The sequence below is a fragment of the Eretmochelys imbricata genome, chromosome 14, assembly GCF_965152235.1.
Source record: "Eretmochelys imbricata isolate rEreImb1 chromosome 14, rEreImb1.hap1, whole genome shotgun sequence".
In the NCBI taxonomy this organism is placed as follows: domain Eukaryota; kingdom Metazoa; phylum Chordata; order Testudines; family Cheloniidae; genus Eretmochelys; species Eretmochelys imbricata.
Genome location: NC_135585.1, coordinates 55,554,613 through 55,568,844, shown reverse-complemented (window position 1 = coordinate 55,568,844; position 14,232 = coordinate 55,554,613). Strand labels below are relative to the sequence as shown.

General features: G+C 62.9%; 1 protein-coding gene across 1 annotated transcript; it reads left to right on the top strand.

The window, feature by feature from the left end:
• Positions 1-2,742: 2,742 nt before the first annotated feature.
• On the top strand, positions 2,743-7,133 carry LOC144274773 (antigen-presenting glycoprotein CD1d-like). Its single transcript, XM_077833858.1, has 6 exons — positions 2,743-2,825; positions 3,057-3,335; positions 4,907-5,188; positions 5,520-5,816; positions 6,423-6,522; positions 6,600-7,133. The coding sequence occupies exons 1-6, from the start codon at positions 2,777-2,779 to the stop codon at positions 6,637-6,639; spliced, it is 1,047 nt and encodes a 348-aa protein (XP_077689984.1). The 5' UTR covers positions 2,743-2,776; the 3' UTR covers positions 6,640-7,133.
• Positions 7,134-14,232: the final 7,099 nt, after the last annotated feature.

Genomic DNA, 14,232 nt, shown 5'->3' with positions numbered 1-14,232 from the left:
GTCCACGGCCCAGCACTCCCCTGCGACCCTACAATAACACCCCAGCCTGTCCACCGCCCAGCGCTCCCCAGCGACCCTACAATAACACCCCAGCCCGTCCACCGCCCAGCGCTCCCCTGCGACCCTACAATAACACCCCAGCCTGTCCACCGCCCAGCGCTCCCCAGCGACCCTACAATAACACCCAGCCCGTCCACCGCCCAGCGCTCCCCAGCGACCCTACAATAACACCCAGCCCGTCCACCGCCCAGCGCTCCCCAGCGACCCTACAATAACACCCCAGCCCGTCCACGGCCCAGCACTCCCCAGCGACCCTACAATAACACCCCAGCCCGTCCACGGCCCAGCGCTCCCCAGTGACCCTACAGTAACACCCCAGCCTGTCCACGGCCCAGCGCTCCCCAGCGACCCTACAATAACACCCCAGCCTGTCCACCGCCCAGCGCTCCCCAGCGACCCTACAGTAACACCCCAGCCCGTCAACGGCCCAGTGCTCCCCAGCGACCCTACAGTAACACCCCAGCCCGTCCACGGCCCAGCGCTCCCCAGCGACCCTACAATAACACCCCAGCCCGTCCACCGCCCAGCGCTCCCCAGCGACCCTACAGTAACACCCCAGCCCGTCCACCGCTCAGCGCTCCCCAGCGACCCTACAATAACACCCCAGCCTGTCCACGGCCCAGCGCTGCCCAGCGACCCTACAGTAACACCCCAGCCCGTCCACGGCCCAACGCTGCCCAGCGACCCTACAGTAACACCCCAGCCGGTCCACCGCCCAGCGCTCCCCAGCGACCCTACAGTAACACCCCAGCCCGTCCACCGCTCAGCGCTCCCCAGCGACCCTACAATAACACCCCAGCCTGTCCACGGCCCAGCGCTGCCCAGCGACCCTACAGTAACACCCCAGCCCGTCCACCGCTCAGCGCTCCCCTGCGACTCTACAATAACACCCCAGCCTGTCCACGGCCCAGCGCTGCCCAGCGACCCTACAGTAACACCCCAGCCCGTCCACCGCTCAGCGCTCCCCAGCGACCCTACAATAACACCCCAGCCTGTCCACGGCCCAGCGCTGCCCAGCGACCCTACAGTAACACCCCAGCCCGTCCACCGCTCAGCGCTCCCCAGCGACCCTACAATAACACCCCAGCCTGTCCACGGCCCAGCGCTGCCCAGCGACCCTACAATAACACCCCAGCCCGTCCACCGCCCAGCGCTCCCCAGCGACCCTACAGTAACACCCCAGCCCGTCCACCGCCCAGCGTTCCCCAGCGACCCTACAATAACACCCCAGCCGGTCCACCGCCCAGCGCTCCCCAGCGACCCTACAATAACACCCCAGCCTGTCCACGGCACAGCGCTCCCCAGCGACCCTACAGTAACACCCCAGCCGGTCCACCGCCCAGCGCTCCCCAGCGACCCTACAATAACACCCCAGCCGGTCCACCGCCCAGCGCTCCCCAGCGACCCTACAATAACACCCCAGCCTGTCCACCGCCCAGCGCTCCCCAGGAACCCTACAATAACACCCCAGCCCGCCCACCGCCCAGCGCTCCCCAGCGACCCTACAATAACACCCCAGCCTGTCCACCGCCCAGCGCTCCCCAGGAACCCTACAATAACACCCCAGCCCGCCCACCGCCCAGCGCTCCCCAGCGACCCTTCAATAACACCCCAGCCTGTCCACCGCCCAGCGCTCCCCAGCGACTCTACAATAACACCCCAGCCCGCCCACCGCCCAGCGCTCCCCAGCGACCCTACAATAACCCTGCCTGAACGGGTGAGGGAAAGGGCGGAGCGTGGGAGAGGGACGGGACGGGGAGGGGAATGGGGAGGCGGGGCCCTAGAGTGGGCGTGGCTAGCAAGCTGGAGGAAGGGGCAGAGGGGGGAGGGGCTAAGAGGAAAGAGGCCAGGGAGGGGGCGGGGCTACTGAAAGAGGGGAGGGACTATTGGGAGGGGCAGGCAGGGAGTGACCCCCCACACCCCATCTCCTTTGTTCATCCTGGGGCAGCCAGCCCCAGCCCCCTCTGTGGATTGAGTGGGGGGGAAACCCCCTCCAAACGCCCCCCCACCCCCACGGGGCCACGGTTGGGGTGTGGGGCCAGGCTGCAGCGATGGGTGGGCAGCGCCCCCCCCCCGCAGGAAGGGGCAGGATGCTGACCGCTTTCGGTCCCGCTGCAGATTGGAGCCTTAGTTACCCGCCTAGTTTGCCTGTGTGTGAATCTGGCCCTACCGGGGGGTGGGGCACGCTCCCCATTGCCCCAGGGCGGTACTGGGGGGCCGTGCTGCAGGCAGCGGGACGGGGGCAGCAGGGGGCTCTGCCCGGGCAGACAGGGCTGGCCCCATTGCCCCAGGGCGGCGCTAGGGGCCGTGCTGCAGGCAGCGGGGCAATGGGCAGCAGGGGGCTCTGCCCGGGCAGACAGGGCTGGCCCCATTGCCCCAGGGCGGTGCTAGGGGCTGGGCTGGGAGCAGTGGTACCCCAGGCTGGAGGAGATGGAGGGGGCGTCACACACACGCACTGACCCAGGGACAGGGCCTGGTTCTGATCTTGCGGTCGGCGATCCCCCTCCCGCGCTGCCTCCACTCCCCGACTCCCTCTGCCCTGATTGGCTCGGGGCTGGCAGCTGCGGGGACGGAGCTGAGCAGAGACAGACAAAGAGAGAAGTTGGCAGAGAGGGGTGTGTCCTGGGTAGGAACCTACAGCATGTGGGCGACTCTGGACCCCTTGTCCCGCTGCCCTGACACCTGCCACAGCCTGGGTCCCGCTTCCCCTGCCAGGATGCTGCTCCCTCTGCTGCTCCTCCCCTGGGCATGGGGGGCCCGGGCTGGTAAGTGGGGACCCCCCTCCCTGCCCTTTTTTCCTACTGGGATGGATGTGGATGGTGTAATACTAAAACCAGGGTGGGGCAGCACCACGCTGGCCTAGTGACCGTTGCTGTGGGTGAAGGATGGGGGAGGCGGGTTAGAGGTCTGCAGGGAGATCCTGGAGCCTGGGAGACTCATTAATCTCTCTCCCCATCCACTTTGTTCTCCACTTCTTTCCTGATGCCTCCCCCCAGCCTCCCCTTCTCTCCCCTCAGCACCTCTCACCCTCCGGCTGCTCCAGATCAATGTCTTCCACAACGCCAGCTCCGCGGACATGGAAGGGATGGCCCTGCTGGGCGACCTGGAGACCCACTCCATGGACTGCAGCACCTGCCAGATCCGCTTCCGGCAGCCCTGGGCCCAGCAGGGCCTGAAACCGAAGCAGTGGCAGGACCTGGAGCTGCTGCTCCATCGCTACCTGTCAGACTTCATCCGTCTGGTGAACAAAGTGGTTAAGGATGCAGGAGAGGGCTGTGAGTATGGCACGGTCTGAGGGGTTCACTCCCCAAACCCAGCAGGGAGCTGAGAACTGACACACTCACAGCAGCGACTGAGTGGGTCCTGACAGGGTGACAAATATGATGCCACTTGATTGGCCATTCCCTGACCCCCCAAGCCAGCCAGTCTCCTGCCTTGGGGCCAGGTCGGAGCGGGGACCCCCTAAAGGGGAAAGGCCGTATATGCCTTTTCTCGCACCACTGAACTAGCCAGTCCCCGCACTCTGGGGCCAGTGGCGGATTAGCCAATGGGCAAATGGGGCCCATGCCCAGGGGCCCAGGCCAATTGGGGGGCCCCGGAAAAGTGCATGCCCCCACACTCCGACCTGCTCCACCTGCCTGCCCACCCTAGAGGGGAAACACCCCGTGTCCCATTCTGCACCCCACTGAGCCAGTCCCCCAGCTCTGGGGCCAGATTGTAGCCTGCGCACCCTAGAGGGGAAAGGCCCCGTGTCCCAGCCCCTGACCCGGCCCGTGGCCACGTGTCCTACCGAAGGCCTTTGTGGAAGGAGCGTGTCGGCTGCTCACGGTGCCACCTGTCCTCCCTGAACGTTGCAAACTGACACCTCTGCGAGCCACGAAACACCCAGCCCACGAGCAGGAAATGCAGAGCTAAGATAGTGCCTCCCCCCACAACCCGCGCTGCCTCGGGGCATGGGACAGACCCAGCTCCCTCTGCTCAGCTGCTCAGCCCAGGGTCTGTGCTGGAGCACTAAGGTCCCCCGGGGAGACTTTCTCTCAGGAACCCCTTAACCACCTGCCCCCAAATGAGCACCACAAAGTCCCCCCGGCACCTTGCTGGGGCAGAGCTAGGTGCGTTTCACGACAGCGGGAGAGCCGGCCTGCCCTCACAGCTCACAGGCGCAGGACCCTCTCGGTGACAGGGCGCGGACGGCTCCTCCCGGGGCTCGGAGGTTGCTGCCTCTCCCGCTGAGCGAGTGTCTGACTCGGGGGGTCGGCCTGAGGTGCTGCTGAGGAAACAATCGCTCGCAGAGGGGTGACCTCTCTGTGGGCACAGGTGCGCCACCGCTCCACACGCAGAACCACGGCCCGGGGACTTGGGTAACGTTGCGTTGGGAAGCCAAACCTGTCCTTGCTACCGGTGCGGAGCCCCGCTCCGGGGAGCCCAGGGATGTACGTTTATCGAGGCTCAGGGCCACAGTTTTCCTCTGAGCAGCACAAATAACTTCCAAAAAAGCTCTAGATTTGAAAAGCAGGTCACTTGGGCGGGGGTCTGTATCTCCCCCACCCCGTGACCAAGGGACCCCAGATGCCTCAGGCCCTGATGTCTCACAGCGATTCTCAACCCGATCTGTCTGTACACGTGGACCTTAGAGCACTTTGAAAAATCAGTTTTAAACAGAAACTGCAAGGTGCCCTGAACTCCAGCCAGGGCCGCCCCACCATCCTGCCGCCATCGTGTGGCCAAACGTCTTCATATCACTTGACGTTATGTCGTAACCCTGCCCCCCCCATCTGTCTATTTCTGCCCCCCGACGGTGACCTCCGGACGCCCGTCCTCATCCCACCTGCCCTTCCTGTTCCAGACCCCTTCGTTACCCAGGTCTTCTTCAGCTGCGAGCTGCACCCCAACGGCACCTTGAGGAGAGTCTGTGATGCTGCGGTGGACGGCGAGGACTTCATCAGCTTCGACATGGACACAGGCAAATGGGTCACTCGGCAGGGGGACAAGCTGGGGATCTACGTCGAGTATCTTGTCAACCAGGATAAGAGCCTGTCCACCCTGTTCCCGTTTCTTGAGAGAACAATGTGTGTCTATGGGCTCAATACCTTTGCCCAGTATGGGAAAGAGTCTCTGGAGAGGCAAGGTGAGGCTGGTCACCACTCCCTGCTCACTGAGAGGCAGTCACCTCTGGGGGCTGTTTATCCAGGGACCCCTGGCCTGGTGTACAAATGCAGCTATAGCTGGGGTGGAGCACCGTAGCCATTTCATAGCCGCACTGCACAGCCGTTTAGGACAGGAAGTGAAGGGGGATTCCCTCACCCCTGGTAACTGCAGGGGACAGAATTGGGGCCTGGCCAGGACAGTGGGGCCAACGCCTGACCCCGGGGGATGGAGCTGGGTTTGGCTAGTGAGTCCCTGAGGCTCAGACTGAATCGTCCCCTCTCCCCCGCCCCGTCTCTCTCCCCCTGTCTCAGAGCGGCCGGTCGCCGTGGTGTTTGCCCGAGCGCCTCCCCCAGCCGGGACCCCCGCGTCGTTACTGCTGGTTTGCCGGGTCACCGGTTTCTACCCCCGGCCCATCCGCGTGGCCTGGCTGCAGGACGGGGAGGAGGTGGGGCCGGGCGGGCGGCTGAGCTCCAGCGGGATCCTGCCCAACGCGGACCTGACCTACCAGCTGCGCAGCTCCCTGGCCGTGGAGCCGGGCGACGGGCACAGCTACGCCTGCCGGGTGGAGCACAGCAGCCTGGGGGGCCAGAGCCTGCTGATCCCCTGGGGTAGGTGCACGTCCCCAGGGGGTGGGCGTGCGGTCTTGGTCTCTGGGGGCTTTTCCTGCACGTCCTGAGTGGGATGGGGGTGGGTCCAGGCAGCGGGATTCGGGCGGAGGGAAGCAGAGGGGTGAGTGAGGGGTGTGGAGATGGACCAGGGGGAGCAGGATGGAGGAGCTGAGGGGGACGGGACAGGACTGGGATGGAGGGAGCAGGGTGAGGGCGGAGGGGAGCACGAATGGGGTGGGCAGAGAGATCTGTGTGGAGCCAGGAGGGGCAGGGCTGGGGAGGGCTTGGGGTGGTTGGGGAGAGAGTCAGGGGTCTGGAGGGGGTCGGACAGAGGGGAGAAGGACTGGAGCAGAGGGAGGCTGAGGGGGTGGGACTGTGGGGGGAGCAGGTGGGACTGCAGGGGAGGCTGAGGGAACAGGATCCATATTCCTGTGTCCATTCCCAGTGGGTCAGGTGTGGGGGCAGCAGAGGGGACTGCAGGGGAGGCTGAGGTCAGGGGGGCTGAGGGCAGTGGGTCGGGTGGCTGGGGGCGACTGCGGGAGAGGCGGAGGGACCAGGGCCCATACTCCTGTCCCCGTTCCCAGCATGGCACCCCCTGTTTTACAGGGCACAGCAGGGGCTGGGGCCCCGGCCTGGTCGTGGGCATCACCCTGGGGGCTCTGGCCGTAGCCGCCGTGGCCGTGGTGCTGTGGAGAAGCAGACGCAGGTGAGTCCTCTCCCTCTCGGGGGTGGGGGTGGGGTCTTTACACCCCCTAACTCATCCCCTCTGCTCTCTCCTTCCAGGGGCTACCAGGACGTTAGACCAGGGGAGTACAGGGCCTGAGCAGGCAGCACCGGCCCAGGAGTGGGGATTGGCCCCTCTCCTGGGGACATGGACCTTGGGGCTGGATCCGTGCCCAGCTCCAGAGCTGAGGGCCCCGAGGGCTGATCTGGTTTGGCGTGCTGAGGGATCGGGGCCCGGGCTGTGGGGTTGGGATTTTCCTTCCTCTGTCATGTTCAGGGCATGTTGGACCTTTGGGAGCTGTCACAGAACGGGAATTTTCTGAAATATTTTGGATAACTACTGTGTATGCCTCCGTTAGCCCTCCGTGCTGCATGGTTAACTAGGTGGCAGGGAAAGGTGGTTCACTCTGCAGAGACCAGGGACCCGGGTGTGACAGACGCCAGCTGTGGGGCCTGTTAGTTGGCTGCACCATAGCGCAGACAGCCCTTGGTTAGCACAGAGAGCAGAGTTGCAGCCTGGTCAGCCCCAAGCCCACAGTCCTTTGACTCCTCCTTTGTCCCAGCTCAGGAGAGAGCCCCAGCTTCCAGGCCCCCCCCCCCCCGCCACACACACACACAACCTGGCCCCTCCTCAGCCCTTTGTTCCCCCGCTGGGCACACCCAGATGGCAGGGCAGCGCTCCCTTTGGGTGCACAAGTCTCTCTCAGTGTCCTTGTAGTAGTAGGATTTTATGGTTGTACTTTGTATAATTTAGAATGAAGGATAAAGAAGAATAATGTAGCATGTATTAAATGTGTTGATGTAGGATTTCACCATATCCTGCCAGCCACCCTTTCTGAAAGCAGGAAGGAATGGCCCAATGGGCCATTGGTAGAGATGCATCGGCCAGAATCTTGTGTCTGAAGCTGATTTCAAGGCAGTGACAGACCTTTCGGGTCACCACTTCGTTGTAGGTTTAGCATTTTGAAAGAAGTAAAAGAATGGAATGATTGTTTTCTCCTGCATTGCAACTTGATGTTCCTGTTCAAATGCTCCGTGTAAATCAATCCTGTTTTGTGTGTGAATGAGGAATGTGTGTGTTAGAAGATAAGTGGATAAAGGACAAGATAAAGGATGAGAAAAACAATTTAAGAAAACAAGCACTCGTCAAACAACAACTGATTACAGCATGACTGTGCAGAACTCCTTGGTCCCAATGAAGGAAGATCACTATCTAACAGGCTGCCTTGCCATGAGACTTTGGGTTCGTCCTGCCAAGACTTTCCGGGAGCATCGTGTCATGACCGATGGAACCCGGCTCCTCCCTACCCATAATCAACCTAGCTGGCCACTAGATTGATCTGGACTCTGGACTGGTAACTGGCAGGACAGCGTGTGTGTGATTGAATGCATATGCTAATTGTTGTATCTCTAATAAACGAGGCATATTGCCTTTTCCCCTGAAAAAGATCTCGTGTGCTTCTTATAAGCAAAACATCCCACCCAGGGAGCTCACAGCATGAAGCAGGGTGCTGAGGGCTCCGAGGTTCGTGGTGAAGTCACATCACTTGCCCTAGTCAGAGAGTGAGACACTAAGTGGGTCTGGCGCCCTGAAGGGGCCCTCCCAGGGACTGTGGGTCCTCCCAGAGCACGGGACCTGTGGATCTGTGACAGGGCACCATGGGATCGCTGGGATCCAGGAGCCGCATGGAGCCGGCACTGGCCTGTGCCACTCAATAAACCCTTCAGGGAGGGACTGCCCAGTGGGCCCCACCGGGGGCTGTAGGAGCCAGGGCCTGGGTGTAGGGGTCAAACACGGCTACATACACCAAGGCGGTGGGTGCGGGTGGGGCATGGGAACCAGGAGGGTCCTGGCAGGGTGTCCAGGCTGAGCTGGGGTGCCCGGGAAGCAAGCAGGCTCCCCATGGGTCATAGGCCCAGCTACCCACAGGGAGCCCTGACAACACTACGGCCCGCGGGGCGCCGGGGGAGGCCGCTCCAGGTCGCTGGCTGGGCTGGGCTGAGAGCTCCTGGGGGCAGGGCCCCTCCAGAGCTGGGTGTGAGGGACCCGGGCTCCAGGGGTAGGTTCTGTGTTTTTGTTCTGCGTCTGGGCAGCACCGAGCCCAAGGGGGTCCTGGGCACGACCGTCTCCTCGACCCTGCGGTAATATAGCAATAATAATAGTCCTGGCTGGGGAGGGGAAGTGGATTCGAGCCGGGGAGGGGGGGCAGAGAGTTAGTCAGGACTCCTGGGTTCTATCAGCTCAGGGGGTCTAGTGAGTTAGAGCAGGGGGCTGGGAGCCAGGACTCCCGGGTTCTATCCCAGCTCTGGGAGGAGAGTAGGGGCTAGTGGGTTAGAGCGGGGTGGGGCTGCATTGACTAGTCTGTTACCAGGTAGAACAGCAGCCCAGAGCCACACTGACAGAAGATGGACAATTTCCTGGCCACACACCTGCCGCTTCGGGCATGGCTACACAGCAGGATCTAGAGGGGTGCAGTCCGCCAGCAGCCCCGTGTGGGGCAAGGAATTGGAAGCAGGGCCATTACCCTCCTAGGGGTGCCAGCTCCGATCTGCTGTTAGTGAGCTGGGGGATGGAGTGGGAATTTTCTGTAATATTTTGTATGAATACTGTGAGTGCCTCAGTTTCCCCTCTATGCTGCATTGTTGCTAGGTGGGAGGAAAATGGCTGTTTACTCTTTGCAGAGGCCCAATGGCCCGCATAGACTTCCTGCCTCTCAGCAAGGGAGCTGCGCCCCATTCCCCGGCCAAGAGCATGGCCTGAGGAGGGGCCAGGTGGGGGGGTGAGCTCACCCGGGAACTAGAGACAAAGAGGGGACAGGGGACAAAGAGGCCCAGAGCGGGAGCCAAGGGGTCCACACAGCTTGGCTGGGGCTGGGAGACCCCCCAAAGGAACTCTGCTGTACCCCAGTTCTCTGTGCTGACCTGAGGGCTTCCTATGCTGTGTGCTAGTCACCTAATAAACCCGCCTGCTTTGACAAGGCTGCCTGAGTCCCTGCACATGCTGGGGGGGCCATCGCCCCCTTTGGGGTACACATCTCTCGGAGGTGTCCAGCCCAGGAGGACTCGCTGAAGGACGCTCACAGTGTGAGGCCGGGGTGCTCACGGCTCCGAGGTTTGACCCAAGGGGGCAGGGAAGCCACGTGGCTGCCCCTGACGGCAAAGTGGGACCCGGGGGGTCGAGGGGGGGTCTGACAATCCAAACGGGTCCCCCAGACCCAGGTCCAAGCCTGGGCCAAGGCACCAAACCTGGGGAGCTGTCCCAGAGGGGTCCAGAGAGGAGACAACCCAGGAGCTCAGGGGCTGGCGTCTGAGCCTGGATCCCAGGGTTCAATTCCTGGCTCTGCCAGTGACTTCATGTGTGACCCTGGGCCAGTCCCTGAATTCTCTGGGCCTCCCTCCCCACCTGGGCCATGGAGACACTGGCTTGTCCTGAGGAAGGGGCGGGGGGCACAAATTCAGCAGAGGGGGGAGGGGCTCAGAGACTGGGAGGCCTGAAAAGCCCCTTATGGAAGTTGGTGGTGGGACCATCTGGGAGGCTGAGCTGTGCCTGACCCATGGAGACTGAGCCCCCCGCTCTGGTGGGGTGCCTGGGGGTCAAGGCTCAGGCCCATGGAAGTGGGAGCTCAGATCTTTTCCCTGAGACGCCAGCCCTGAACCTTTCACTGAGATTAAATTTACAGAGACAAAGCCGAGTGATCCTGCCCCCCAACCCCCAGCAGCGAGGGGTTTGGGGCAGAAGGCCAAGCAGATGGCGCAGCCCAGACACTTTGCTGTGTGTCCTGTTATGGGGCGGCTGGCCTCGCTCTCCAGCGTCATCCCAGCTGTTCTGGGGCAGGCGCCGGGCGAGTCCTGCAGCCCGACCCCAGAGCGTACGAGGGAGAAGTATGGAACCGAGCCCTGCCGGGCCCGGCTCTGCCTGGCGACGGGTGACGCTGCCCAGCCCCGATGCTGCCTGGCCCCTGGGTGCCCATCCCCAGGGCGATGGGCGTAGTCCCGGGGCTGGTGCTCGGAGCTGCCACCTCCACATGGCAGGAAGTCGCCAGAGGCCCCCTGAAAAGTCACTAGATGTCGCTATTTAAGCATTCAAAACGGCATCAAAAACGTCGCTAAACAAAATGTCCGCAGAATTCAGCCGAGCATTAGCCAAGTGTCTGTGCCTGGGCCGGAGGACACCCTGCTGCCGAACAAGAAACCACCGCAATGCTGGGCACGCCCTGCGAGGGGTGTATTCCCTCGCCCCCGTTTCCCCGCAGCGAATCTCAGGCAGAAGCAAAGGTCCCTTTGCAGCTCACTGCTCTGGATGTTTGCTACCAGGCCAGCAGTCATTGGAGTGGTCTAGAAACGCGCAGATCCCATCTGATCCCTTCCCTCCCTCCAAACCTCCTTCCCCCCCAGACAGCCGAACCCCGGGCAGACAACACGCGTGCACCGGCCGACGGAGAGAATCGACGTCACGTTCAGAGACCGCCGAGCCAGCGCTCGCAGCAAAGCCCCTGGCGATCGCAGGCACGGTTTGGGGGGGTTGCTGGCTGGGAGCTGAGCCCTAGGACTTAGGGGAGGCGTGACCCGCCAGTGGGATTTGATCAGCACGAAGAATAACCGTTTTTATGGCTGGAGAGCCCAAACTGCCCCCCTTGGGCGGCGCGGAGCGATTTTCACAGGAGCCCTTTCTCAAGGCAACATCTGCTCCGGGGGAGGCAGGTTCACCCTGCCTGGGACAGCTCATCCCCTTGGCTGGGGCCAAGGGAATCTGGGCTGCGCCGCCAGGGAGCAGAGCCCCGAAGGGAGGGCTGGAGGGGCAGCCAAATGCCAGGTTAAGAAATAGGGGGGACCCCAGCCCTGCCCCGTGTAACCAGGACAGCCAGAAACCCTTTGCCAGCCCCCTACCAGCTGAGAGACACCCATGGAGCCTGTCAATGATAACAAAATACAGTCAGCTGCCCAGACGATCCGGCCAGAAAGGGAGTGCCCGGCATGGGAGTGTCCTCGGCCCGGGCAGGGGGAGCGCAGAAGCTAGTCACGGGGGCAGGTCCAGCAGAGACCCGGGACTCACCCAACTAGACTAGCTGGCTTCCCGCTCCTTGGAGGGGGATTTTGATCAGGAAACATTTCAGTGGCCAAAGGCTCACAGATCTGTTGACAAAGGGCTTTTCCTGCCTCACCCTCGCCCAGGGAGCGGCGCCTGCCCTGCTCATCAGTGCTTTTCACAAAGCAGAAGATCCTAACTTGTCCCCCTACGGGCACTTGTGTCCTCCCCTCTTCCAGCCTCCCCTCGCCATTAGCTCTGGCTTTCCACCCCCCTCCCCACCCCAAGGAATTGAGGCTGAGCCCCACTTCCTTTGGCCCCCAGGAGCGGGAGTCACACCCAGCCCCGGCCGGCCAGCCCCAGAAGCCCAGGAATGGGTTTCCTTTCGAGGCCATGCCCGAGGGAGATGCAGTGACAGTGACTCGGTGTCCCACAGAGCCATGGACTTCATGACCACCACTGAGCTGTTCGGAAGTGATGTAGTGACAGGACAACTTGGCGACGCCTGCCTCTCACTATCCCTGTAATTGGCAGGGAAAGTCGCGAGATCTGTCCCGGGTCACTTGGACACCTCATTCCTCCCGAGAGAAACCCAAAAGCCACGAAATCTAGTGACAAAATCGTGAAGTTGGCAACGGGGTTTACAGAAGAGCCCAACACCCGAGGACGAATTTGGGGGAGATTCTCTCTGGAAAAGCAACATCTCCTCCGGGGCCAAGTGGGGGAAACCAAGCAGGGGGCTCCCCCTGCACAGTGAGGTCCCCCCGCCCCCAGAGCAGCCACACCCCACATAGGGTCCCAAACACCAGTCAGCGATTTTCATCCACAACCAACCGGGGATGGTCATTGCATGTCACTGTTATCGTGAGACCAGCGTGAGGCAGCCCAGCACTGAGGAGCAACCCTACAATAACAAACCAGCCTGCCACAGCCCAGCGCTCTGCAGCGACCCTACAATAACATCTGTCACGGAGTCCCTGGGCGATGCTCTGGAACGGCTCCCCATGAAGCCAGTCAGGACTCTGGGGCAGTCGCCTTCCTGTGAGCAGCCTGTCTGCAGGACACACAGCTCACCCGGCTTCCACCTTCCTGGGTCTGACCTCGGAGCCTTCAGCCTCCTCTGCCCCTCCGTGCGCTTCCCACAGCGAGTCCGCCCAGGCGGGGTCCTGGGGAAGCCAGAGGGTCCTGCACCCCAACTCCGCAGACAGACGTGACTCTCAGCCAGCCAGTAAAACAGAAGGTTTATTAGACCACAGGAACGTGGTCTGAAACAGAGCTTGTAGGTGCAGAGAACAGGACCCCTCAGCCGGGTCCATTTTGGGCGGCAGTGAGCCAGACAACCCCGTCTGCCCTTCACTCCATGTCCCAGCCAGCCCCAAACTGAAACTCCCTCCAGCCCCTCCTCCTCTGGGCTTTGTTCCTTTCCCCCGGGCCAGGAGGTCACCTGATTCCTCTGTTCTCCAACCCTTTAGCTCTCACCTGGGGGGAGGAAGGGCCCAGGCCATCAGTTGCCAGGAAACAGGGTGTCGGCCATTCTTTGTGTCCAGACCCCTGCACACACCTGCCCTCTAGGGCTCTGCAATGATCATACACCCTTACCCCACCCCCTAGATACTTAAGAACTGCCAAGGGGAAACTGAGGCACCTCCACACTATTCAGAGGAAACATTAAGAACAGTCCCACTTCATCACAACATCCCAGCCCGTCCACCGCCCAGCGCTCCCCAGCAACCCTACAATAACACCCAACCTGCCACCGCCCAGCGCTCCCCAGCGACCCTACAACACCCCAGCCTCTCCACCGCCCAGCACTGTGGGAGGAGAATGAGGGGGCGGGGCCACAGCAAGGTAGGGGCTCATGAGCGGGAGGGGCTAACAGGAAAGAGGGCCAGGAGAAGGAGGAGCTATTAGGAGAGGGAGGGGCCACTGGGATAGTGGGGGAGGGGCAGCTTGCGTGTGGGGGCTCTGCCCTCCCCTTCACTCTATCTTGCCCCCCACCCCCGGGTCCTTTCCTCCATCTGGTCCAGCCCATCTGGCCCCCTGTGGGGTGACGGGGATGGACTCCCTCTCCCCCCCCTCAAATCTTCCCTCCCAGGTTCGGGGTGCAGGGGCTGAGGCTGCTGCTGTGGGCGGGGGGAGCCCTCAGCGGGGTGAGGAGCAGGATGTTGGCCTAGAATTTTAGGTCCCCCCACAAATTTGAGCCCTGGGTACCTGCCTAGTTTGGCTGAGGGTGAATTTGGCTCTGAGCTGGGGGTGCTTTCCGCTGGCAGCCAGGGCTGGCCCCATTGCCCCAGGGCGGTACTGGGGGTCCGTGCTGCAGGCAGCGGGACGGGGGGCAGCAGGGGGCTGTGCCCGGGCAGACAGGGCTGGCCCCATTGCCCCAGGGCAGTGCTAAGGGCTGGGCTGCAGGGAGCAGGGCGGGGGGCAGCAGGGGGCTCTCCCCAGGCAGTCAGGGCTGGCCCCGTTGCCCCAGGGCGGTACTGGGGGGCGGGGCTGCAGGCAGCGGGACGGGGGGCAGCAGGGGGCTCTCCCCGGGCAGTCAGGGCTGGCCCCGTTGCCCCAGGGCGGTACTGGGGGTCCGTGCTGCAGGCAGCGGGACAGGGGCAGCAGGGGGCTCTGCCCGGGCAGACAGGGCTGGCCCCATTGCCCCAGGGCGGCGCTAAGGGC